General features: G+C 40.4%; 1 protein-coding gene across 1 annotated transcript in view; it reads right to left on the bottom strand.

The window, feature by feature from the left end:
- Positions 1–26,710, bottom strand: part of OSBPL10 (oxysterol binding protein like 10) — a 122,394-nt gene extending 95,684 nt beyond the window's left edge. The window contains exon 1 of the mRNA XM_087770775.1: positions 26,031–26,710. Within this exon, the coding sequence (XP_087626901.1) occupies positions 26,031–26,710 (680 nt within the window). The remainder of the gene's footprint in view (positions 1–26,030) is intronic.
- Between the last annotated feature and the right edge of the window lie 1,080 nt (positions 26,711–27,790).

Raw genomic sequence — 27,790 nt, 5'->3', positions numbered from 1 at the left:
GCAAGATCTAAACCAAAACAAGAACAGAGTACTTCCACATCACTTCTAGTAATTTGTGTGTAATGAAAGGATGTTAAGCTTTAGAAGGACACACTTCCATGTCATTCTACAACAAGATACAGGAAACATACACAAGACGACTAGTTACACGCACCAACACCATTCCCCATGTGAGGGGAAGGCAGTGCTCTGTATGATGCAAGACACTGCTGCTAAATTGGTTCTCACTGCAGCCAGGTCCACGGGATACTCATTTGCAGTCATTTGGGCACCAAAATGTCTGTCTGGCTTATCCTCTCTCAGTCCCACCTTTCCACCTTATCCAGGAACAAGACCTTGCTCCTTTGAGAAAGTAAAATTACAGAGACCTACTTTGGAGCCTGTATGGACAACTGCTTCTCTGCTCCAAGTCTTTATGTAGTATTGGTCTGCCCCAACTAGCAAAAAAGAAACCAAAAAACCCACCAGTAAACATGGCAGCTATCAGAAATCAAGCTCTTAATTTTCTTCTGTTTTCCCAAAATCTAGCTAAAGTGGGTTTTACATTAAGATGTTTAGATTTCACCTAGTCATTCCAAGAGGATGCAAAGGAGTAGAATGCATGCACTTTCCTTAGTCAAGGAATATCCTAGTTGGGAAGTACCTTAAGTCTATCCAGAGAAACAACTGTTAGGAGGACCTACAAGCAAACTAGGTGAGAAGTAGTAAGTAAATGAGAAAAACTGACTCATTTGCTTTCATTACAATAACAAGTCACCTACAAAAAAAAAAACTAAACATTGGGGGGGGGGGGAGAATAACTAAAAATTGAAAAAAACTGAGTTTCTTCCCCAAAATAAAGAAAAAATATACATAAAATGAGACATTCAATTATGTCTCGCTTGTGAAAGCAGCTCTTCTGTATTCATATTTGTAATTCTCTCTACTCACATTAGCAGTTGTCAAAACTGCTGCGGAGCAAACAGCTGCATCACCACAAAGTTTTAAACGTCTTCCAAAACTATGCCAGCCACACCAAGAATCTTATTTCTTATTCTTTTCTGTAACAATAAACCACACCAAAATTATAAGTGATAGAGAAACATCTGACCTTCCATAAAACATGTCACTTTTTTGCTTGACACTTTCTGCAATGAGTTCTGGAAGATCTGACAGGTTTGGCAAGCACACTTCACATCAAAAATTGCTTAGTGCCTAGCATCAACTCATCTTCCACAAAGTACTTACAAAATACAGTATGAAATAAACAGTTTAGAAGATGGCCTAACATATCAAAAATACAACTTTCCAACAAGCCAAATAACAAATTCAGGAAGCCTGAAATGCTGAACCAAAGGCTCTACCATGTACATTTAAACACACTAAGAAAATGCAAGCATCCCACAGACCCATTTGAAGGAAAGCAATCAAAAAGAAGGCAGCACTGAATGCAGCCACTGTGAACACACAGAGCTGCTCAGAGCACTAATGAGTCCAACAGTGACTGACACTATTACACATTACTCTTTCAACAGTCTCTACTTTAAGTAGGGACATGCACGCACACAGAGAGAACACATTTCCAGGAAGGTCATACATGAAGACAGATCAATAATGAAGTGAGATTTGACCAAGGGCAGCATTTTAGAGAGATTTCTGTCTGCTACTTGCCACATTCTGCAGGAGACTTCATGGACTGAAAAAGGAAGAAGTGACCTTAGCTTGGTCTTTCTGGTAATTGCTATTACAACACCCATAAATGAATCAAATATATCCATTTGACAGCCTGGTTCTCATGCAATATAATGAGGGAGTAGCAAATTCAGTCACCTAATGTAACGCCCCCGCAACACACACTCACAGGGAGCCTGGAACTCCTGAGCACTACCACACCAACAGAGTTTAAAGAAAACCACATCCCACTGAATTTGTGTGAGTCAGCCAGGTCTAAATCACAATTTTATCTCAAAATACTATGATCCATAATCCAAATTCTCTATAATTTGCAGCTATTAAATTTTGCCAATCCCAAACATATACACCCTCAAAAGAGGCTGCTGAACGAAAAACATCCGTTCAGTTGAAATACCCCCACACCCTTCTCCTTCATCTTTGGCAACTAGAGCCTGCGCTCTGAACTACGTTAAGAGGGATGGATACTATTACTAGAAGGACAGAAAACGTAGAAAGGAAGCAGTAAACCCTCCCACACACACACGTCTACTACACAGTATCTGCCCCCATCCTAAACTTTCGTATCACTTCCCTCTTAAGGTGTACCAATGATGAATCAAACCCTTATTTGCAGAGGTAAAGCTGCTTTATGTTTCTCTGACTTGTGCCTCCCAACTCTTCCTCCCTCTTCTCCAACAATTTGTATTCCTCACTGGTGAGAATTAACCCTAACTCAACCCAGCACTACTGTTATTGGATATTATGTCCCATCTAGGGGAGGCGCCTTCATACATCAAACATCTGCAGATTTTTGGAGTTCTCTTTTGCTGCCAAGCATTACAGACCATATATAGAAAAGCACTCAGCAATGAGACAACCAATATGACCCTGAGTTTTTATGCCAGACCTGATGTTAGTTAGGATTTCACCTGGAGATAAAATACTTTCAGGGACTGAAATATTAATGAAACAAATAACAAAGGCACAGAGAGTGACCCTGGAACAACAGCACAAATGCTGAAGCAGAGGAAGAGACAATTGCTGGATGACAAACCAAGGGATGGCCCAAACACCTCCAGATGGGAGGCAAACTGTTCAGGTAATCAGACCACAGAACAGACTGCAAATAGAAGTAGCTCAAATTACAAGACTACTCTAGCTTCAATTAGAGCAGCTGTAGAGTAGTTCAGCTACTTTAAGTGCTGCTTTTTGCTCAATTTAACAATGAGAGAAGGGAAATTAAGGAATATCGTTCAAGTCATATCTTGAGCCAATTACACAGACAAAAGGAGTCTGTTATCTCAGCCCAAAGTATTTGGGTTGCATGTCTCCAAGTTAAAAGCCAGAGAAATGATGTATATGAACCCTAATGAGTCTGTTCCTCACAGGTGAATATGGTCCCATGCACAACAGTAACAGCCTGTAGTGGTAAGTCAGGGAACTTTAGGGAGTTGACCTGCATATAAATAAAAAGGAGAAAATGTCAATGCAAGCAAACTGGCCATTAGAGTTCTTTCCAACTCATTTTTACTGATTACTGGAAACCAAGGTTGCTTTAAGACGGACTGTAGAAACCCCAAAGTCACAGGAAACGTATCTTAAGTCATGCAACTGAATTGTAAGCTCTATGCTATAAAATTAGCACTATTTTGTATATAGCAATTATTGAACAAAATAGCTAAATCACTGAACTGTCTTCACTGTTACTTAGCTCTTCCCTCATTTTTCATTATTAAACATGAAATATAAAAGGTTAGACAGGATTCATAAACTGTCTTAATAAGAAGATGTCGCTAACCTAAAAGTTTTCAATAGAAAGATGCTCCTGAAAATTAATTAAAGCAGTCACACATGTCATGGTTTATGGAGTCAGAGCTTCAGTTTTATTATGACCACTCTGCTGCCAACAAATGAGGGACAATTTACAAGGGAAATGAAGCAGAGGGATGAAGGAGTAGACAAGCAGAATAGTCTGGCAACAGGACGTGCCAGAAGGTTTTCAGTAAATTTACCTAAAATGAAGTAAATAGAAATCTGAAGAATCATTTGACACTACAGTCAAGAATAAAGCATTCTACTAGCTAGACTTCCAACTACCATCCAGAGCAAAACACTCTCCTGCACTGGACTATATGTACTGTAGGCTAATTATTAGGTTAGTGAAGATTGGGTTTTTTCCTACTTCTCACCAAAACTAGTTCATCAGAATCTTGAGCATATCCTTAAAGAAAAGAATTAGTTGGTTATTCCTTCCAAGGCTTATTAGGCGACCGACAGAAAAGCCAACATCAGACCACACTTTGACAGTACATTCCTATCATTCTCTTAAGCTACACAGAGTGTTTCAATAGACTAAGCAAGCACATACTGGAAGCAGCAAAGATGTAACTGGAGTACTTTGAAGCTGGAGTACTTAACAAGAAAGATATCAACACCCAATATATACTTAGTTTAAGATTTTTTCATCTTTTTTGGCCAGGTTATTTTTCTGCCATTTTAGTGAGCTGAATTCTACTACCATGCGATCAACAGAACATCAGAGTCGTGGCGAAGTAAGAGGGAGTGAGGAGCAGTGAGGAGCACACAAGGAGGTTGCCCCCCTTTTGTTGACAATGTGCTCTTAATTCAGTTCAAGAAACCTCATTAAACCATACCCTCTGAGGGCTATTTTAATGACATAGCACTTTATTGTATTTATCAACAGGAATAAAACTGTAGAGTATAATTCTGATGCTTCTGTTATTCTCATTTGTTCTTTTCTATTTCCAACACTATTAAGTATCATAAGTGATGCTGTACAACCTGAGGTTTGGGGGGTTATTTTTCAATTACAGAGGAATAACCATAGTACCACTTTTTCTCATTCATTTCTCTCTTGTACCATATTCTTGACTTCTGACTTACCACCCGCTAATATAAAAACCTATGTATATGGAAAAAGTAAACCTACAAGTGAAATGCAAATCTACTATATTCTGTACGTTCAACACTCTCATGCTGTGTACAGATCTTGTTATATCACCCCTGCTATGCTTAAAGGTGACCAGCAGGCAGAAAAAGCACCCTCTTTGTTCCTTCGTGATGTATGACAGACACCTAGGATGCTCTCCTCCAGTCAGTCCTATCAGTCTCAAGATATTCGTTCCAGCTTTCCCTAGTCTTCCTGGAAGAGTAACGTATCAGAAACACTATTGCAAGATAATAAATAAATAAAAAGAAACAAAAATTCATTCATGTAGAGCAAGCAAGGAAACATTCAAAAGTACACAGAAATCTAAATGAATCTGTAGAGGCATTCCGTCTTCTGTGCGTGCTTTCTCAGAACATATTTTTGCATTCCAAATCTTGGAAAAAAATTCCGACAGGTACCATTTAAAAATATTAAAAGTTACATTTATTACTGAATACCTGCAGGCTCCAAATCACAGTGCCACTAATACATGCTGTGGCAGGAGAAGCTGTTATGTCTTCCCATTGTCTATTCCCCTCCACTTCACTGCCAGAGATCACCACCTCTGCAGAGCAGCAAACAACCAACCCTACCCAAAGTCCTGTGCTCAGCGAAACTAAAACTGATGGACTGATGGCAGATGACAGGGTATCACTATGCCACATCATGAACAACACCAGCTGATGGCACTGACTCACAGCCTCTGCTACAATGGTTAAATGAATGAGGAAGAAGCATGAGGGGTAAACGAGTGATCAGAAACAGGCCTCAGTTAAGTGTTAACTCAGACAAATGATCACTTTCCTCTCCCTCAGAAACTGGTGTGCTAGGCTTACTGCCAAGTCCGGCTTACATTTACATATCTTAGATTTTCTTCACAAAACACAGCACAGTCAACCTCACCTCATGTCTACAGCTCAGCTCGTTGTAAAACCTCATCCAAATTTAGGGCTCGCCACCGCTCTTCTTCCCTCCTTCCTCCCCTGCTGCATGGTCACATCCCATCCCTCGGGTCCTCTCTAGTGCTCATCACACTTAGCGGGAATTAATTCAATTTGCTAAACCAGGGGAAAAAAATATAGAAGGAACAGACAGTTGGGAGAGGGTCTCCCCCATTCAGCAGTAAGAAGGTGAAACAGTGGCTCATCTTCTGGTCTCATGAAAGCAGTTGGTACAGGCTACCATGAAAGCAAAGGAGGTCATTTCGGGCACCATCTACCAGCTCAACCCAAACCACAAAATACATTCATGCTAATTATATCAGCAGACAACAACTGGAGCATGCAAAATAACTCATAACTACTAAATCATTATAAAAGCCTACAAAGAGACATAATCCGTGTTCATTTTTTCCTCTTAACTTTGCAGTAACTTTTAAATTTCCTTCTCCTAATCTACTTTTCCAACATTGTTATTTGGAAGAAAGTCAGAGATATTTAATTCTGTGCAAGTTACTAATATGAGACTCTAAAGAACATCACATTCCTCTAGAAGCTAAAACCCTTCCAAAAATTATATTTAACCTGATTTAAATTTGATGCATTTCCATGGATGAAGACTTAGGAAATCAGCACAGACATCCCCTTATAATTGTTTGCATTCTATGTGAACAATTCCATTCCAGAACTACTTTATTGAAGAAAATACATAAAGTAGCTCTGGTATTTCTCAATACATACAATTCCTTTATGATCAGTGAATTAAAATGGGGGGGCGGGGGAATTAAACATCAGATAGGAGTCCTTTAATCTCTAAATCGCTTACTTTTAGATAGAAATACAATGTCTTGCACATTTACACCACAGTCCACAGCAATGGTGCAAAATAAACAGCAATTGTTCCCCCAAAACCTCAGTAAATTGTTACATCAACATAATTGGGCAAAGTGAAAAAAGCTGCCCTTAGAAAGCACAAGTGAAAATCAGTTGTAATTTCTCACTCTGCCTCCTCAAGGAACAATTGCTGATTTGCACTTTAAAAAGTTCAGCTGAATTAGCCTTCCCCTATTTGGTGTCACATCAGAACTACTGCTCTGTCATCTTCATTTCTTTGTTCCCATCACTGGCCAGTAGCAGTACTCAGCACCGGATCCCAGTATAGCCTATACAATAACAAGAGTTGTAGTTAGCTAAAGAATAATGCAGCCAGGTCAGGTCAGCCTTTGGGTAGAAGAGGAACTTTGCAGAGTCATCCATCCAGCGGGAAAGAGATCCATTTCCTCTACAGATACAAGCATTACAGGGAAACCACTGGCCAGTATCTTCAGCTGTAGGTCTGTGACTAAATACACTTAACCCTTAGCCATACTTTCATTCAGGCTGACTAAGGAGCAACAGGCCTCATGCCCTGTGGTGAACCTGCGAGCTGGAAAGCTCCTGGCTCACGTACAAGCGAGTAAAGGTGCCTCAGAAAAATATTTCGAAAGGTGGTAGTGAAACCCAAAAATGCAAGATAACCAAAGCACAGAACAAGATACCAGAGCTAAAACAAAAGACATCTGTCTTGTCTATACTATTGACTAGCAGCTAACTACTTTACTGTATAAATATTAACATCAGGATGGACCCATTTGGATCTCTCCCTGGACTGCAGAGAGACTAAGAGATCCTTCCTTACCCAAGGCAGAGAGATTCCTTACCCACAACGGATCCTCGGTAAGTGACCAATAGCATGCTGAACTAATACTAATGCAACATTACTAATACATGTAGCTACTCAATATTATTATAAACACTGTATAGATAATTCCATTAGACATAAACCATTGTCCAAGTCTGAGACTAAGATTGGACCTAGCCGCACCTAGGCTCCATAAGGAGTTTAGAAAGCAAGGAGGTCCACTCTGAATCTCATGACTCAATGGGAGGGTCTTCCTTATTCTTTGCATCTCCAGTCTCTGTGTGAATCATTCTAACTCGGTTCTAACTCAATTTTCCTTTGTATGCTTCTTCCATGCTGTAATTAATGAGGCGGACCTTGCCATCCAACTCATTGAACATTGTTAAACCACTGTTAAACTTTGTTAAATTCCATCGAATTTATTGAACTCTGTCAAATTACTATTTTAACTCAATAAAACATATTGCTGCTTCTCTCTTTTGAGTGAGGTACATTCTATTCATCCATGACAAGGTCGCACGCATTAGTCATCGTACATAGCAGTCCTGACTTGACAGCTTGTCCAGCACACAGAGAAACTCACTTGCTGCCCCATTATCAACTTTCAACTACTCCAAACTCGTGGAAAGTAATCTTTTATGCAATTACATGCAACAACTTTCTCCCAGGCTGAAAACACAGCCCCTCCCACACTAACCCCCACTTTACTAATACAAATCTTAGACGGATGGTCAAAGAAAACAGACAGTAAGAACAATTCACACCACTCAACACCAGGGGTCCTGCCAAATTAGTTTCCACTGTACTCAGTACTACATCAATTTCCATTTTAAAATTATGAAAAACGGTATTTTTCAGGAGCCTCCTACATTATGTTACATACGTTTCCGTCAAATTCCTTCTTGTATCTCACTGAATTACTGAGAAGAAACATATTGGCTGATCAGCTGGCAAGTAGATACTTTTAAATATAATTTGACATCATTCTTAATACAAACGCAATCAGTCTGCTCTACAAAAAGGCACAAACTCATTAGCAACTTCTTAAAAGCTTAACATAATTTCTGTTGTCATTCCTATAGTTACAATCACGCTAGTTATAAAAGCTGAAATTATGAACTTCTGAGCTATGAACAACTATGAACCAACGGCTTCGAAAGAGAAGTTTAAGTTCTTCACTTTTGCAATAAACTAGTACATGGGTATTAAAGAAATAATGCCAATAATGAAAATATGATAGCAAAACCAATTTCTTTTAAACATGCTGACAATGTCACTGCTTATCAATGGTAAAAAGCAGAATCACCTGCCTGTAGAAGATCAAACCATGGAACAATGAATTAACTTAATGAGACAAATAAAACATCTTTTAGAGTCTGCTTCTACTTCAACTTCAGATTTTTATAGATTCTCTCAGGTCAGGTTTGTGTTCTCCTCTTTTTGGTAAGACCAGCATTAAATATATTATAGCAAAACAGCAGGCTTTTTACGATGTCATGGAAAATAACATCAGGTTGTGAGATTTCTATTAAACTTGAAGTTTAACTGTTCTAGCATCAGCTAGAACCCCAAATCTTATTTTTAGTGCCTGAGCATTTAGGCTACATTACAAACATCCTCATGAACCTCCAAAGTCATAACAATGAAACGCTACAGGGAGATTTGGAAGAAGGTGTTGTTATAGCTTAACCTCTTCCTCAACTAGCAGTTATAAGCACCCTAAGTTCTCTTCAACAATGACTTAAAATTTATTTTTACATCTTTCCTTCCAGTGCAGTTCAAAAAGCTCTTCCTTCTAGCTTTTTTCCTTGTCCCTAATTATGATAACAATCAATGCTGTGTTAAGTACTTCTCTACTTAACCACTTGTTTACAGTTTTCTTTCCATTTATTCCCAAATGTTATCAACTGTTTGCAAACAGTCTTAATAGATGCTGCTCCTTAGCTGTTATTTTCTTTTATCTGGCACCTCAAACAGACAAGATATGATTTGAGGGCTTCAGAATGTATACCATTATTCCCCCCCCTTCCCCAACAAAATAACTCCTCTCACTCATTGTATCTGAGACACCCAAATTATAATCAGAAATGCTCAAGCAAAAAAACAGGGAGGAAAAAAAAATCCCAAAAGAAATGTCATTCCCAACTGAAAACCAGGCCTATGGAGAGATGCATTTTTTTTAACAGCCATTTCTAAACCCTCACTATTTCTCAAAAGAAAACACTGTGAAGAATTATTACTCCTTCACTTTAGGGAGCACAAACTGTAAGTCCTGTTTTCTAACAGAGATTTGACATTTGAAGGTCACGCCTGCTCTGCAGTGCTCGTTGGTACCCTACTACCTGCCTTCACCACACTCCTCAGTACTCACACTGGTCCTGCACTGCAGCATTTGACAAGGCACCCTCTCTGCCTTTCATTTCATTCTGAGCAGTGACAAGCAGACAGTATGATATAAAAGGACCATTAAAAAAAAAAACCACACAAACACAACCTAAACACACTCGGAGGAAAAAGTCCTTAATAACAGACTAAAACACCAGCAATAGTTTTAAGCATTTTCTTAGACTCCACTAGTAAACCCCATGCTTGATGTTAGAACTGCAATAGCCAGCTTGCCTACTATGCAGTCCCTGAAACAATGACAGAGCATGAAATGATGCAGAAAAAGAATTTCAGGAAGAAATTCAGTAGCAGGGATTTCAAGAAACAGAACTTCTTTCCCCTGAAGGGAAAGACATAAGGTGGTCATTTTTTGCTTCAGCAGTATAAACATGCCACAACTTGACTAAACCTCTGAACCCAGTGTTGGCAAATGCATACAGAAAGGGGGCGGAATAAACCAACTCATAGGTGTAAAATGCACTTTAAAACAGAACAGACCCATTACAATTAGTCCAAGTACCTAATAGATGGCAATGCTATTAGGAAAAAAAAACAACAAAAAAACAAACACAAACAAGAAATGTAAGTACAGAACAAGTGGAGATAATAAATAAATAAATTGCCAGAGCAGAGATCCCATAGTTTTCACATTTCCAGAACTGTTACAGTTTCATAATTCTGATAGTTTCCTTTAAAAAAGCATGCAATTCAGCATTGTAATAAATAATTCCAGTTGAGGGAATTATTTTATGAAAGTTAAAACTCAGCATGAGTAGAGTAGGTATTTTCAGTCTCTCAGACATCTGTTCCTCATGTCCTGACACCATCTCATATAAGCAATCTGTGAGAAACTGCACTATATTTTTTCCCATACCAGCTGCTTTCTCTATTACTACTGACAGTTCCATTAAGCTTTCTAGCTGCCTCAGTCGAGACACCTATTCCATGCCTCTTGTGTTCAATCTGTTCAAATGTCACTTCTGAAAAATCAATTTTTAAGCTCAAAGGGAACAAAATCCCAAAAGGCTTCATGTCATTAGCCTCCTCTCTGGAACCTGAGGTCACAGCTCAGCCATCTCTAATTTTTAGCACATGTAACATTTTCATATCTGATCTCCACACTTTCAATTGTTTTCTTCTCTTCAGTCCATCTCCTACAGCACTACTCCCCCTACGCTTGCTGTCGCAGTATCAAAAGCAAGATCAAATAAATGGGAAAGGAGAGAGATCCTTAGAACATGGGAAGGAGGACAGGTGGATTCATACCATTTATCTGATCCTACAGAAAAGCTTCATATTCAACTGCCAACCTGTTTGTTCAGCACAAGAAGGAGCAAGACTGTACCTGGCATCTGTTCAGCCCTTTTCCTCAAGGCTTTAATTCTTCCATTTAAAAACTAGCATAGAGAAAAGATAAGAACCTAAATTAGGAGGCTAAGAGTTGTAAGTTGCTACAATTTGCCTAGAAGGTCCAGATATTTCCCGTGGCTCGCCCCTCAACTCAGGGACTCCCACCAGAACCTCGGTGCCCAAGGAGTGCCCACCTAAGCCTCCTACCAGCTTTCACAGTCATCAGACCCCTCTGCAAAAGGTCATGCACAGGGAGACACTTCCAATACTTTTCCCACGCTGAGAGGAGCAGCGTGCTACGGGGAGCCCCGAGCTCTCTCTAGGTTTGAACGATCTGCCAGCCTTTAGCCCATGGCATAGCAAAAATACAGTATATATTACAGGATTTCTTTTGCCCAACAACATTTAAGCCACCGCACCGAATGAAGTAGGCTATGCTATACCTGCAACCTATCCTTTGCCGTTGGGCCCAGGGGCTGTGAATTAATTCAGCATAGCTCAACAACACCAGTCTGAGCTCACGAGCACAGCTGAACTCCAGGCCACGGAGTGCTGAGCTCACCAAAGCAGGGCTGTGGGCAGCCATCGACGCCAGCCATCAGAAACTACCACAACGAAACACTCTATAGAGTGTCCCAAAACACAGGTATCACCCACCTACACCTTGTAAGCACCACAGGGCGCGCGAGGACATAAAGGCTGGAAAAGCACTGGATTACCAGAAAGCTGGAGAATGAAACTTGCAATTTGAACCTCTGACCCCCTGGGAAGGACAGAGCAGCTGAACAAGGCTGTCATGACCAACAGGTTATCAATTGCTTACTGTCTGCAACCGACTCTCATGTTTGTACTCACATCTGAGAGCTTTGCTTCAAGATACTGGCTGTTCTCATAGCTCCTTATGGCTATCAAGTCTAAATTAGTATCTTAATTAAAAAAGCATAAGAGTACCAGTGAAGTCATTATTTTTCCAGCATAATTACATTTTCATTAGGGTTTTTACTATCAAAATATAACAACTGAGGGGAAAACTAGCAGTCCTGTTAGTAAGTTATTTAATGACAGAAGAAAATCAAGGAATTAGAAGTTTCTGGTATTCCAGCCTCTGGTTGTGTTTTTCTCATCCAGGAGCAAAGAGACCCAGCTAGACAGAAACACCCCCTGGTCAAGGGCCCCAACTTTCACTTCTGAGGAAAATTACCAACCTTCCCCTAACCAGTGCGATTTGGGACTTAGGAGAAGAGGATATTCTGAAACAAGCCTCAAAAGCATGTTTAAAGTACTCTCCGAGAGAGAAAGAGAGAGAGAAGAGACGAAAAGGGAAAGAAAAATACGAACCACACATTTTATCAGCAACCTTCAGATCCCTTGCGTTTCACTATCTCCCTGATGATGAATTTACTTGGCACACTAAACTGCATTCCTTACTGGGTGTGGAACAATTGCAGACGTATTGTATGAAGTCTGGTAAGCATTAAATAAAATGTATACATAGACTTAACTGGACAGGACTTACATCAATTATAGCTGTAGTTTTTACAAACAGAAAATGGAATTACAGAAATGCCGTAGGATGTTCAAAAAAGCTTGAACAAACCAATAGAGGCACTGGCAACGGAAGGGTGGAGATGGAAGGGAAGTACAGCATGATTTCACAGTCAATTTAAAATAAATCCATGAAATTTTTACAGAGAGATCTTCCACAACAGGAAGTAACTCTATTCATAAAGATTACCACACTACATAATGATTTTTTTTTTTTTCTCAGTACACATTATGTTAAGGACTGGCAAGTATAAGTTGTTCCTATTATCATTATATGTTTAAAAAAGTGGCAGAAGAAGTTTCAAGTATATTCAAAACTACTCCTAGCTTATTTTTAGATCAACTAAATTTCAAGTTGACATCTTTTCAATATTCAGAAGCTATTTTGTTGAAGCCAGCTTTTTAAGAGCAAGAACATATCAAAATAAAGATACTGACTGTGCTGTATTACAATAATGCAATCCAATGAGGTTCAAAGCATAACCACATCCCATCAATGGATATTATAGCATAAATTTTCAATTAGCTGCCTTGAGTCAGCAAAGTTTTATAGAGGTTGTATCACAGTTCACTAACTTTGCCAGACCTTCATAGCTCAGCCTTGTTTTGCAATGCCCTGTCCTCAGCAAGAATCATTGCCAGGAGCCAGCAACTCTTCAGTGTTATTTTCTAGTCCACAGCTAAAACCATCAAGGAATAAGAGACCTCAAGATATAATAACCTTCCTGTAAACGGAAAGATTAATGTTTAGATTTGAAAACCACCTTGTAATCCATGAAAGCTATTTGTGGATCTCAGTTTTACACCAAGAAAAGAAAAACATATACATTACACCTGGCAATGATGTAATGAGGAAAGACATGCTTAGTTAGAGATCAAGCACCTCTTCCTCTAACCTCAGTAGTGCAAGCATCACATCTGAGGCTTGTTCAAATTTTGTAAAGTACCTATGATATTCTCAGATGAAAAATAAACCTTTTTTTTTTTTTTAAGAAAAACATTATCACCACAAAATATGGTGTTAAAAGTTTAAAAAAGAGAACAGTTGTGCTACAACTTAATATTAGTATTTTATTTTTACTGAGTAATGTATTGCAATACTGACAAGGATGCAAGCTCACTGATGGCTTTTTTTTCTTTAATATATTATGGTATGTTCAAAGTATTAATAACATTTCTAACAAAACAGACAAGTAAAACAGTTTGAAACACGTTTTCATCTGAAGTGTGTTTGTCTTCATCAATCTAGGTCATCAGTTATAATGCCAATACAAAGCTTCTGTATTCAAGAATCTGGCTTCCTGATTTTTTCCAGATAACTGCCTCACATTTGTCTAGCTATTTTTGGCTTGTGGACATATGTACATTACTCATATAATTTAAGTGGAAGAAACACATAATAAGAAGAGCTGATTACCACCTGTGAAAGCAACACAAAAATTTTAAAGGTAATTTCTAGGTAGAGAAACACATATACATGATGCCAGGAGACAGCAGTCCTCAAACCAATTCTTCATTCCTCCCTCATGCCACACTGTACTTCTCACTCATATAATTCACTGAGGGTATATTCTCTATAGCTGTTCTAGACACAAATTATTATGATATATTCTAAGTGAATACATGGACTACCAAATACTTTCTAGCAGACAAATGCTTTCTGAACACATCTGTTTGGACAGTAATTTTTGTGCAAGTTGATGGAATAAAACATCTGTTTTTAAATTTGTTCCGTGTTTTTACTGTAGTGTTTATAGCAGCTGTTATTTTTCACTTTCAAGATGCAGATAATTTATCATCTAGGTTCTCAAAATTGAACCACATTAATGTTGCCATTTCTCCCAGTGGCAAGTTTCATTTAAAATATTATTTCACTGACAGAACCTGTTCAACAAGTAATATTCATTCCACTCTCATATACAAGGGGCTGAAAACTTAGCTATACTAATGCCATTTTTTGTGAGCTGCATATATTTTTAATATATTTACATAGAAGAAAAAAATGCAAAAGGCCAGTTAAGGTCTTGCTTTGGGAATTTTTGAAGTTCTCAATTTTACGTCTTCCTTTCTGCTTGTTCTTCCTAGCTTTTGAATATTTTTTTTTTTTACATGCATAGTCTAAAAGCTCCTGTTTGGAAAGAATGAACATATCCAAGACCATGTGGTATTTTCTTTACTTATCATATGGAAGAAAATACGATATACAAAGTAAGGATCTTGCTTGCAAGATCAGCATGCTGGCTCATGTCCATCTCTTCTCCATCCCAGCTAGTTCAAACAAATCTTTGCAGAAACCAGACCTTTCTTACATGCTGCATTGTCTTAGGACAGTTGGAAGTTTTCAGCTTTCTGTGCCAATACTTTGCAGTCCAATAGGGGTTGCCTTGCCTTTACTCTTAGGACTATCAATTCATTGACTGAAATGAGAAGTTTAAGTCTCTATGTTTGGTCTTTATCCTGACAGTTGATATGCAGGCATCTTCACAACAGAGTATCTTGTCAACACTGTTCCTTAGAAACATATGTATAGAGTCCACAGAGTCCATGAGAGGGTGGTTTCATCAATATGTTGTGAAATACACAGTGTATTAGCCATGATCCTTCTGAAGAAAGCGTATTTAGATTTACGAGTAACAATTACTTCCAAAGACCCTTGTGCATTACATTGCTGCTTTATATATTTATATATTTCTAAAAACATTGTTCTACAAAAATCCAGATCCTCACAGTTTTAATCAGAAATGAAGAAACAACACTTATAACCTTTAACAGGAAAACAGTTTCATCATCACATATGCTTGAATTCCCACATAAGCAATACTGTGTTTAAAAGGGCAAAGGTAAGTCTGGCACATTAATATATATCCAGGTGGGCACTGTCAGTGGCTTCCTCTGGCTGCTATTCACACCAGTCATCTACTAGCCTGAAATGAGCTCTGCTACAGAAGGTGGCAGAGGAAAGGAAGCAAAACCAGAAAAATCCTCACTGTACTACACATTCTGCGATTTAGAAAATTATAATTTCCTCTCTACTTCTTGTGTGCCATTCTTAATGGCAGTATTAAAATTAATAAATAAGAGCAAATCATCTCTCTTGGGTTTCCAAGACTTCATTCTGAATGCATGTTACATGATTTCCAGACTTTTTTTTTTTTTTTTTAAAGTGGGAAAGGTCTATCCTTGTGCTGTCTTCAGTTCAGTATATACTTTCTCTCCTCTGTTTCTTCCCTTTCCAGGTCTCCCTTTCCCTCCATCAGTCCTCCTCCAGAGGCTTTAACTCCTTTTCTAAACCTCTCCCACCATTCTACATCTCTTCTTTCCTCCCTTGTTCTATTGCCAAGCTACTCTTTCCTTGCACTTGCATAATAAAAATAAGATCAAGTTTGACACGTGAACTCAACAGTCACAAAATCAAAGCCTACTAACCAGGTAAGATAAAACACAGGCAATGGAAGAAGGAAAAAAAAAAAAAAAAACACAAACAACAAAAACAAAACCACAAAACCCACGCTACACCTTATGGTGTGGAAGGCAAACCTTCCAGAGAGACAGAAATATCTTTATTCCATTTTCAAGAGCAGGAGTTTCTATAAAAAGCTTACTGTGATAAGGCACCAAAAAAAAAAAATCAAAACACCAAACCACCTTCAGGAGAGGGTTTTGTGCCAGTGCAAAATGCCCAAATGCTTGCAGCAATGAATAACACATTTTTTGCTTCTCCATCTTGCGTACACTGCGGTATCTTTTTCATGATCAAGTTCATTATCTTCCTCCTATCACCATGATAAAAGCAGTATGGAGAAACCTGATACAACTCTTCTTCAATTCCCTGCCAGCTCCAAATAATGGCAACAGACCTCCCCTCTCCCCTTTTTTTTTTTATTTTATAAATGTAAGGAGAATAATAGCAGAATGGCCAGTCTTGCCTGTACTAGCTTAAACTATTCACCTTTTACTAGGAAGGTTTTCTCCATATTCCAAAGCTAGAAAAGCACACACACCTCCCTCCAGGTGAGGTTAAACACACTACTCTGACTCCAGTGCATAGATTTTTCCCACAGTATGTACATGCCCCTTACATAAAAGCATCATTCTATCTCAATTAAAGATGTAGCATCCACACTGCTGTAAGCGGCAGTGTGGTTCACAATTCTGTACATAAGGTAAATGCAGAAACTTTATCGACACAGACCCCCAACTTATATTTATGCACCTCCTCTAACTTTTAAATATACTATTGAATGACCTAGACAAGTTGTCCTGTCACAATTCTTAACTGTGCTCCAAGTCCATTCTCAAGCTAATCAAATAGTCATTATTGACTTACTTTATAAAAAAAATCTTGGCAACCTGATGAAAGGCACACCATAAGGCGCAACTCTTAATACTGCAACAGGTAATCTCTAAAAGGCTGTGTAGTTGAAGCAAAGCTACTTCCCAGGTCACTAAGAAATATGCACTTGATATATGAACTTGTAGTACTAATTTATTCAGAACCACAGAAAAATAATAATTTAGGGATTTCAACTTACAATCATCCAACTGATAGCCTAAGGTCTTTTCAGTCAAATACCTTAAGGCACCTGTAAATGGTGTACAACACTCTTGAGTGGGTGCACTGAGATACACAATAGCAACCACATTCAGCCTGTGGAGGGGTCCTGAAACAAGCACCAAGCATACAGCAATTAATACTACGTATCAGTGTAGTCCAGCCTTTTATTTTGAAGAATAGAACTCCAAATTATATACTGTAATTTTATCAGAAAGATACTACCAACAAAATTGTTAGGTTTCACCAAGCATATAGTGAATGATTCAGAACTCTAAGGTTCATCAGTACTTGGTGCATCCAGCTCCTTTCCACCAAAAACAATGGGAAAGTTCCCAAACTGAAGGAAACTACGCTGTGCAAATGTTTTTAAAACTATAAATGCAACAGCCTAGTTAATTGCATAGGCATCTCAGCCTACCCAATGCTCAATAAAATAACACAACAGCTGATACAGTACATTTTTAAACAAACAAAAGATATTTAAAGCAAGATAATTAACACCAATCAGTATGCATTTACTAAAAACAAATTTCCTCCAGAAAATGTGTCAGGTTTCTGATATTACAAGTTTGCTTCATAATATTAACAGCATTGAAGCAATGTTCTAATGCAGGCAGCACTGAGTTTTAAGTACAATAAGAAAATGAACAAGACACATTAAATGCATTGAAAAACAGTTAAAAGATGGAGCCAGCCTCAAAATATAACTAAATGAGGATCTTTGAGTGAATATATTTCTAATAGGGTTCCTTGGCAATCAGTTCTTGGCTTTGGAGTGTTTAGCAATGACCTAGATAGAAAAAAAAAATTTCCATAAAGATTTCTGATGACATGAAAATAAGCTATCGTCAGCAAACAACGTGCATTCCAATACTGTCAAAATAAAATCATACATCTAGTGACAAAAAAGTCATAATTACAAGATAGAGGATTCACCTGGAAAAGCACTGACTCATAGAAATTCAGGGCAAGGAAAACCTACTGATTATTTTGTCCAAGTAATTCTTCCAACTAATAATCAGTTTCCTCAACTATATTTTTAAATTATTGTCTTCTGTAAACAAATAATTAACTACTATTTTTACCCCCTCAAAAATGGGGCATGTACACACCATGAGAAAGGCCAAGAAGTATCACTGGGGATATGCAAAAAGATGCTAACCATGGAGAGACCATACTGCAGGGAGACAGCTCCCACAGCACTCCTTTTCATCACCTTCCCATCCAAAAAAGGAGAGTTAAGTGCTACTCTTCATTTTGACACTTCTGGCACTCATTTTGGTAGTACTATGCCATATGTTACTGGATCAAGAAGTATACCGGATTCCAGGAGAAAACGGCATCACAAGCACCAGGGTGTTGTGCCACTGACGGCTTAAGCAAAGCAAGCAGGAAATAACGAGAGCGTGGGTATGAAGATACACCTGTCTGGAGAACCCAGGCAGCACCAGGGAACATGAGGTCTCCGTGTTGTGCGTAATTAGACTAACAGTTAAACTTATGAGGCAAAATTAACAACCTAGTTTTTCAAAAAATAACGATGGAGACCTAAAAAGCTAACGGTCTTTGAACTTCTTAAGCAGGAAATATTGAGTGGGAGGAAATGGGATGCATTACCCCTGTATTTGATCCCCAGTGCAACCACAACTGAAACTGTACACAGTTCTGGTGTCCACATGTGAAGAAAAACATTGAAATACCAAATAATAATCAGAACTATCATAAGTTATTAAAATTACTGGGAGATCTGATTTGCAGCAAGAAAACTCCACTGCTCTAGATACTCCAAATACAGACAAAAGATAACCTAGCCTGCCCAAAAAGATTGCACATAGAAATTAAATTTGATAAGAGGTTATCTTCAGTCTCATACACAACCAGCATAATGAGATTCAGTGAAAAGTCAAAGGCTGACACTTATTAAGAACAACAGGCAATTTTTTAAGTAGTGTTTAAAGCTGGGCAAATTGTTCCCATAGCTATGATGAAGAATTCTCTATCACTGGAAGAAAAATTCTCAGATATATATCCAAAGAGAAACACCAGTCTAGGTGGAACAGAAACTACGACAAATTCTATGGCTAGTGCTACAGAACTGGGTAGTTAAGGACCTATGTTCTTCAGCTTTAAATCACCTACTAATTAAATGCCATCTTGGAAAGAGAAGTGCAGTAGCATTTAGATAGTGTCTACCGAAACATTTTTATATGCAATAGTTAAATACTAAGCAAATTTTGCCTTCCTGGACTAGGTTCCAAAAAGTAAACAGACATCTCAGTAAAATATCCGCAAAAGTCTACAAAGTCTAAAGCAAAATGCCAAGATACTTGAAAATGAAGTTGTGAAAGTGTATTAGGACCAAAGAAACAAACTCAGCATTTTCGTTGAGCCAAATTCAATGCTTTTTGTTTCATCGTTCATTATAATACATATTTACCAAACATAATTTTACATTAAAAACCAATGGTTATGGCAATTTTTAGCATCCTTTTCACTTAGAAGGTTCAGCCTTTTAAATGCATCATAAAGAACAAAGTAAGAATATTAGGAGAAGCTAAAGCCCAAATACATTCTTCTTATTAAACAATTCTTTTTAAATATAAAACGACCGGGGAAATCTTGTGAATACTTTTCTTGTATACTCATAAAAAGATGCCAGGCACATTACTTAGTTTAACAGCTTACTGTCACTTCTCCTACATGAACAAAATCCATATTCATAAACTGGTGGGGTTTTTTAAATGAGCCAGCAAGTGCATGTGTGCTCCCTCTAACCACATTTATCATTGCGTTGCTAAGCACAGAAATCACCATCCAAAAAGCCAGCAGCAAAATGAGCTAGTAATAACAAAACCCAGATAAGGGTAAGTAAGTGCTTCAGTGTTAGTGCCAACTGCCACTTCTTTTCACTGTCTGAAAGCTAAGTGTGACATCTGGGTGAAGGGAAGACCACGCTCTATTTTGCCTGTCACTTCATTCCCTCTGGTACAAGACTGCTGCTCAGCTCTGAAGCGCGCTTGCAAATCCCAAATATACTGCCTGAGTGAAAATGCCCGAGTCACTTTTGTTTTAAACAGATTTTTCCTACATTATCACCAAGCATCTTATGCATTAGATTATTATGCATTATATAAATTTATCCTCTGCATAGGCATAAGCAGACCTGACACCATGTGGCACAAGCAGCTGAGGAACAAAGAACTTGGGTTACCTGCCTGGGTACAAGAGAAACGTCCATGGCAGTTTTCCAACCAGAACCCACATCTCCACAGTGCAAATCAATTCCCTAACCACAAGACCATCCTTTTCAATTTCAGCCTGAGGTTCAAAGTTGTCTTCTTCCAAATGTTTCTTGTAAGCATCACTGAAGGGCAGAGAATGATGGACTTCTCAGCCTCCCTCTTACCTTGTTAAAATTCTTTCTCTGACTTCACTGTTTGAACAGCCTTCTCCATTCTCCCAACAGAGATGGTTCAGAGGCAACAGCAAAAGCTATTCACACTACATCAACCAGTTTGTGATTAAACCAGTTAGGTTTAATCAGCTACTAACTAAACAAAGTGCATGTTAACTGAAAGGTCTGATTTTCCTACAAAGAAAACAGGGATATACATTTAAAGACATTACTTATTTTTTTAACCTTTTTTCTGTTTTCTTTTTTTTTAAGTGAGCCTTAACGATACAGGGAAAAAGTTTCAACAGCAAAAAGTGAAGGAAGGAGAAAAGGAAAAATAAGAAAGCCTACATTTGAATGTGATTATTTTTGCAAAACAGATTTCAGGATTTAGAAAAAAAGATTAGTGCCTTAATCCAAACCAGAACTTACTAATAACTGATTTTTTTGACATTTTAAATTCCAAGTTTATTCGAAACTAATGCCATAAATCTTAATTTCGATAATGTAAGATATGTGACTCCTGAGTGTTCAGCATGGAAAATATGCTGTTCATTTATTCAACAGAAATAAAACATGTTGGTTTTAAGTAGTTTTCTTCCTTTTCACATTGCCTCCTACTACAAACAATCTACATATGAAGAGACAACTCAGTTTCTAGTAAAATCTATTCGGCAAGTAAAATCTCTAATAGAATGTTAGCCCAATATTATCAAAATGCCTTGAAAATTTAAAGTGGCCACAATTCCTAAGAAATTATAATCAAGGTTCCAAAATTTAAGGAGTAGATTTCCAATGACAGAAGAGAGAGAGTAGCTTACGTCTCCAGCTCCTTAAAACAGAGTCTCCCTCTTCCCAAACTCTGCAAATTAATCCTGGAAGATATTACAACACTACACAAAGCCCCATATAGATATGCCAGAAACACATTAAGATGAAGAAGATATGCAGTGGAGGGGTTGGTGTTAATCTGATTCTACTAAGAACACAAAAAACTCCCATTTCAGCAAACTTCACAAACACTAAATAAGCACACGGTTATTTTCTCCTTCTCAGACACTGTCTACTGTTAGAATCCTGACAGCATGGTTTATTCTATACTAAAAAAACAGTTTATTTCTCTAGGACAGACTTCCCTCCCAGCAGCTATATTGGTATACCTATACAACTATAGTCATATAGTTTATTCAGTAACCATCTACTCATTTTTTACACTGGAAAAAGGGTGTGATTCATTGCTAGAACAACTTGACTGGTACCATTGAGGAATTAGCAACTATTAGAGGTGTTAACTACACCAAAGCTCCACAAGCAGATGCATCAATCACAAAATTCTGCAAAAGATGGGCTAGCGAATTCAGAAGGAGGGAGAAGGGGATTGTTACTTTGTCTGAAGTATCTTCATCAATTCCCCTTCTAAGAGGTCACAATCTCTTTCTCTGGAATACATATAAAATTTTAAAAAATAATAAAAAAATGTTACACGCAGATTTTTGTAGGTGCTATAGCACAGAACAGTGTTGACATATTTTGTTGACATACTTAGAAAGCAACCCTCTTGTAACAGCTACGGTTGGAGCAGCATAACCTCTGGGAGCCAAAGAAGGTCCCTAAAGTAGCACTAAAGCCTGCTGGTTCTTCTGGCAGTATCCTAACTGCTGTTTGGGACACTGGATATAAGGAAGGGCCTTTCTGTGGTGGCAGCAGTCAGACTGCAACTGCACAAGCAAACAGACCACATCCCAGCATTGTGAAGCCCAGTAAAGAGACTGAGCGCAAAAAATCCCCAAATTGCCCCGAAGTACATGTTTTGTTGACATCCAAGGAATGCAGCTAACCCCCAAAAGAAGTCTGATGGTGCCCCAGCACAAGAAGTTCATCGGGCACGATTCATGCAGACTGGTAAGACGATATATTTCTCAACTGAGAGAGGAAACAGGAATAGGCCAAAGTAATGCTTTAGAAAACACCTGGGCTATAAAACAATTTACACAGAGATGTTCAGCTCAGAAAAGCAACAACAACATCCATCAGCTAGGGCTCTATTTGTTGTTGTTACAAATCCAAATTTAAGCCCCAGCCCAAATGCAGATGATCCAGGGGCTTATACAAGCTTGCAGGACAAAACCCTGCAAGCACAAGTACTAAAAACATTTTCAAGGAAAAAGCGGGGAGAGGGAGGCAGACCACGCATGAACTTCGCACTACCTTGGGCAAATGGAGTTTTAAGACTTTTTACAACGTTTTACCAATCTATTCAAAAACAGGATAATAATGCCACAGGCAATAAATATTTCATTAACATCAAATTAACTCATGCAAAATAGGTTTTGCATGGCACGAGACAATTCTACAGAGACATATTTGTCCATCAAACCCACACAACTCACTTAAAATACAAGCTACTACTCTCCCAAACACATAGAACGAGTAAATCCCAATACAAATGCTTTGTAACAGTCCTTCAATTCTGATAACATAATTATTTGTAATTTCATAGTAAAGACAGTCAGATGCCTGGATGTCTCAGGCCAGACACAAGTGTTCTTAGCTCAAAGTGTCTGTGTTTTAGATTAAATTCCGCTCCCTGAATTCATACTTGTGTAAATCCAGAGAAAGTTACAGACTTTGGCGGAGATGCGCTAGATGCCCAGCTGCCTTAACATCTTTATCACAAAACAAACTGCCTCAAAACAACCAAATAAAAAAAGCAGTGTTTCCTTCTGCTTGTTATAAAGGTGAAGAACCTCACTCATTTCCGAATCAGATTGTTCCTGAACCTGCTAGAGCAGAATAGATTTCTTTAGTAATAGACAACAAAACCTCACAAATTCTTAAAATAAACAGCAACGCAGCTCTCCAGATTGACTGAATTTGAGGCCTTCAGTTACTTCAGTAAATGCTTATAAATGCGGCATTACGCTTCAGTATTCATACTCATTTGCCTCATCCAAAATAAGACTGTCTTGTGCATAAACCTGTTAAAGGACAGTTAAAGGACCTGTTAAACTGATTTTAAAAGTGACACTAATTTATTATAATTCAAATTACAATAATTTCTTTAGACTTGTAGAGGCTACTCTGCACAGTAAGTGTTGGATAACCTAGGAAAGCCTTTCAACTTCAACACCACATGGCATAAGCTAACATTAAAAACATTTAAATTATTTAGGCTAATGGATAATGAGCTTTAAAGAACATTCCAAATCTATGATGGCTGAATTCTGTCAGTTCTCGCTTTATTTTTCCATTTTATTTATATTCACACCACCTGGTGGTATTGATCATGCCGTTAAACAATCTTGTCTTTTTTCAAATAAAGTAAAGTCAAAACTAATTTGTATGATCATTCAGTAACACATACACTCTTGATTGATTTGCAGGTGCCAGCTACGAAGTCACCAAACCTTACAGACTGAGCTCCGATTCACAGAAAACATACTCCGTGACAAATATTCAGAAGGCCAAACGGACAACCATGCTTGAACCCATGGATCACTACTCATTTATCGGACGTTATAATAAGACCAACTTTTGTAAATCTCAAGTTTCAACTGTTCTGTTTAGAACTTGTATCAGATTCCCCGTCCCAAACAACTGATACATACATTGACAGAACGGAATAACTGAACAAACTAAACTTATTTAGCGTAAGAGCTGTGTGTCATCATAAACCACTTGCTCAAAGAGCCAGATTTACAGAAAATAAAATTGGCAATTGACAAAGCATGATAAAGCAGCACTAAAAAAGACTGCTAAAAATAAATGGACATTAATTTCCAAGTGCTGTGGTAGCAACACCAATAAGTGACGTTTCTCTTTTTTCCCTAATGTTTTCAGAGAAAAGTTTCTTGGACATACACAGATTATACATGCTACTTCAAGCTGTCAGCCTTATCAAAGATTTAATCTGTTCCCAAATACAACAAACAGGCAGATCTAGACCCAAAGATTTATAAGCGAAAACATCTATTTTGTCATTTAATCAGATTACATGAAAGTGACCTTTAAAATCACTCACAGTAAAGAGTTACCACTTCTACAAAAGAGATGGAGGTGTCAGGGGGAAAAAAAAGGGGGGGTTGGACTTTTAGTTTTTAGTCATGCATTTTAGTCCTACATTTGAGTTATCAAAATGTGTTTAATTTTTAAGCAAAACTACAGGAGGACTGCACAAATCAACAAACATATAAGTCTAATGTGAATCTAGCACAGAAACTGCAGTAACCAAATCACGTTAAAGGGCCTTCTCTATGTCTACACCGAAGCAGCCTAGTTTTATGGAGATGAGTGTGTATCCAAATGGTACCAGACACGTTCACGATCACTCATAGAGCTGGCGTACCTATGCGTGCCCTCCAGTGTATGGAATTAGGCCAGTTCCTGAAACTTTTCAGAAAGTACTGCTACAGTACTCCTACCATTGATTTAGCCCCACACGAGGCAGCATCATAGCATCATCGAAATTTCTGCAATTTAACTCTGTCACTTATAAATACTCTAAAATTGCTGTCAGAACACCAACGACCCAGCCATTTCCATGTTCTTACTGCTTGGGATCACAAGCAACAGCAAGTTTTGGTAGGTTTGGCGGGTTTTGTTGTTTATTAAAGGTTTGGGCTTTTTGTTTATAACTAGTCCTATAAACGTTCTCTCCATAGCATTTGCTTCTCTTCAAAACCATCGCTGTGATGCCTTACATTAAAAAGTCAAGTTTTAGATACTCATCCTCATCCATCCACTGAGAAAACAAAGTTTAATAATGAGCAGTAAAACACTTAATAAGAGATCTCCTCTCTTGATTTCAGTCTGGCTTCAACTCTGTAAAAAATTTTGCACTGAGACACTAGATTCAAAACCAGACCTTCCCCGGGACTTCCACTGATGCACATCAGCCTGTCCACACCCAACAAATTGCAGGACCAGGGCCTGCCACCGTATCAACATAAATTAAGACTTGTCAAACAGGAAGGACATAGCAACAGATCTTATTAAACACACAGGTAACTGTTTCCTCTGTCCCACCCCATAGCAAAATAATAACAATAATCACAAGCGTAGCATTTTTTCCATTTATTTTGGGAGGCTATCACTTAAGTTTTTCGTTCTTTAGTTACCCAAGACAACTTCACGGAAGAAGAGGGCTAACGTGATAGAAAAGGAGCTTAAAAACGGAACGCCGCCGGGAGAACAGCATGCGCAGCGTTATTGCCCCCCCGCCCCGGCCCGCACCTGGGGCGGCAGCGCTGGGGGCCACCGCTCCGCCCTGCGCCCGCCGACCCACACACCGGGCTGCCCCCCCGCCCTTCCTTACGCCCAGCCGCTCCTTCGGCTGGGAAAACAAACGAGTGGAACAAAATGAAGGAAAGCGGGCGCGGAGGGGAGGGGAGCCTGGCCTCGGGCAGGGCTGGCGGCACAGCCCGGCCTACCTGCCCGCGGCGGCCGGTGAGGGGCGGGACGGGGCGGCAGCACCAGCTGCGGCCCCGACACCATCTTGGGGGCGGCCGGGGGAGAGGAGCGGCGCCCGCTGGGGGAGGAGGCGGCCCCACAGCGCCGCGGGGGCCGGCCCGGCCGTTTACCTGCTCTGCCAGCCCTGCAGGAGGTTGGTGTATTTGCTGAGCGTCCCTTCCAGCACCGGCTCCCGCCGCCTGCCGCCGCTGGGCGCCTGCGCGCCCCCCGGGCTGGCCGCCGCCGACCCGGGGCTGCTGCTGCCGCCGCCGGCCCCCCCGCCTCCATCCAGCTTCCCCGCGGCCGCCGCCCGGCCCGGCAGCCCGCGGCTGGCGGAGGAGGACGAGGGAGACGAGCCCGCCGACGTGGGGCGGCTGCTGCTGCGGCTGCTGCTGTTGCTGCCGCCGCCGCCCTCGCTCACCGCTGCCACCTTCTCCATGGAGCCCGGCGGCGGAGGCTGCCAGCCCGCTCCGGCCGCGGCTGCCGCCCGTGCCCGGCAAAGCCCTGACTCACAGGCGGCGCGGAGAGGGGCGGCGCCCGAGGGAGAAGGGGCCGGGCCGCGCCGGGCGAGGGAACCGCCGCGCCGCCTCCTCGCCCGTTGCTGAGGGGAGCTGGGCGGCGGTTGCTGCCCCGCGGCTCGTTGGGCTCCCGCCCGCCGCCCCCTCGGCCGCCCCGCCTGGCCGAGCCGGGGGCAGGGCGCTGCCTTGGCGGCGGCAGCCACGCAGGCCGCCGTGCGTGGGCGGGTGCCACGCAGACGGACAGGGAGACACGCAGCGAAGGGGGAAAGGCATGCCGTACAGACAGACGGCATGCTGCAGCGAGGGGGCACGCGGGAGTGCCCGAGCAGCGGCACGCACCCACATGCCGTGTGACACGGAGAGGTGGCCCCAACGGAAAGGGTGCCCAGCGCACGGGGTGCGGGGCGGGCGCGCAGAGCCGCAGGCAGGCAGGATGGTGACACTGGGGGACGGTGCCCTGCGTGCGCTTGTGGCGGGGGGAGAGGGGAGCCCCGCACGCAGGGCTGGGCAAACACCGTCTCCGTCCCTGCCAGGCCGCACGCGTGCTCGTGGGGAGCAAGGAAAGCAGTGGCTCTAGGCAGGGTGTACGCGCAGAAACGCCACCAGAGAGGAGGGTGCCCAGGCCGTGAAGCGTATGGCTGACGCAAAGGCTGTGCCCACCGGAGCACAAAGCATAGCGCCGGAGAGGGGATTTCTTGGTACAGGCTGATGCACATCGCTGCCCGTTACCACAGACCGTGACACCAAGGAGACGACTGCCCGTGGTACAGTGCGCCAGCAGCACAGGGCAGTGACCCTACACAGTGAAAAATTGAGAGGCAGGTGGTGTGCCCAGCAGCCAGGAACACAACAGTCTTGCCCAACGCACAGCATATACTGCTGCCCATAATGTATATCGACACACCGTATCAGTCATTTCATTCATCCAGACTTTACAAAAAATACCATTGTGGGTTAAGTCACATCTCCTGAAAAGAAAGGATGTAAGCTGAAGATCGCTGTAAAAAGCTAAGCAGACCCTTGTCCAGTCAGCTGGGTACAAAGCTATGTGGTTACGTACCCTCAAATCACTTCTGTGGCCATCCTGCATTAGCCAAGTGCCTCAATTTTGTTACAACATGTATCTTCACACCATACCAGAGATGTAGTTATTCTTGTTGTTATTTTATAACTGGAGACCTGACATATAGAAGAGCTCAGAGAGTCTATGACAAAATATGAACTGAGCTTAGCTCCTGCGCTTTAACCCTGTGGAACGTTTTACAGTCCTGTGTACTGGAGATTTTTTGAGTGTACTGAGTATCATGTGCCCCCTGTGTCCTGCACCACAGAAGATACTCAAACCATCCAAATCCAGACACAGTTAGAGGTCT

The sequence above is a fragment of the Nipponia nippon genome, unplaced genomic scaffold (genome assembly GCF_047370975.1).
Source record: "Nipponia nippon isolate SJK-2023a ecotype South Korea unplaced genomic scaffold, ASM4737097v1 scaffold_1, whole genome shotgun sequence".
In the NCBI taxonomy this organism is placed as follows: Eukaryota; Metazoa; Chordata; class Aves; order Pelecaniformes; family Threskiornithidae; genus Nipponia; species Nipponia nippon.
The sequence above is the reverse complement of the archived record's forward strand: the minus strand, read 5'-3'. Positions and strand labels throughout refer to the sequence as shown.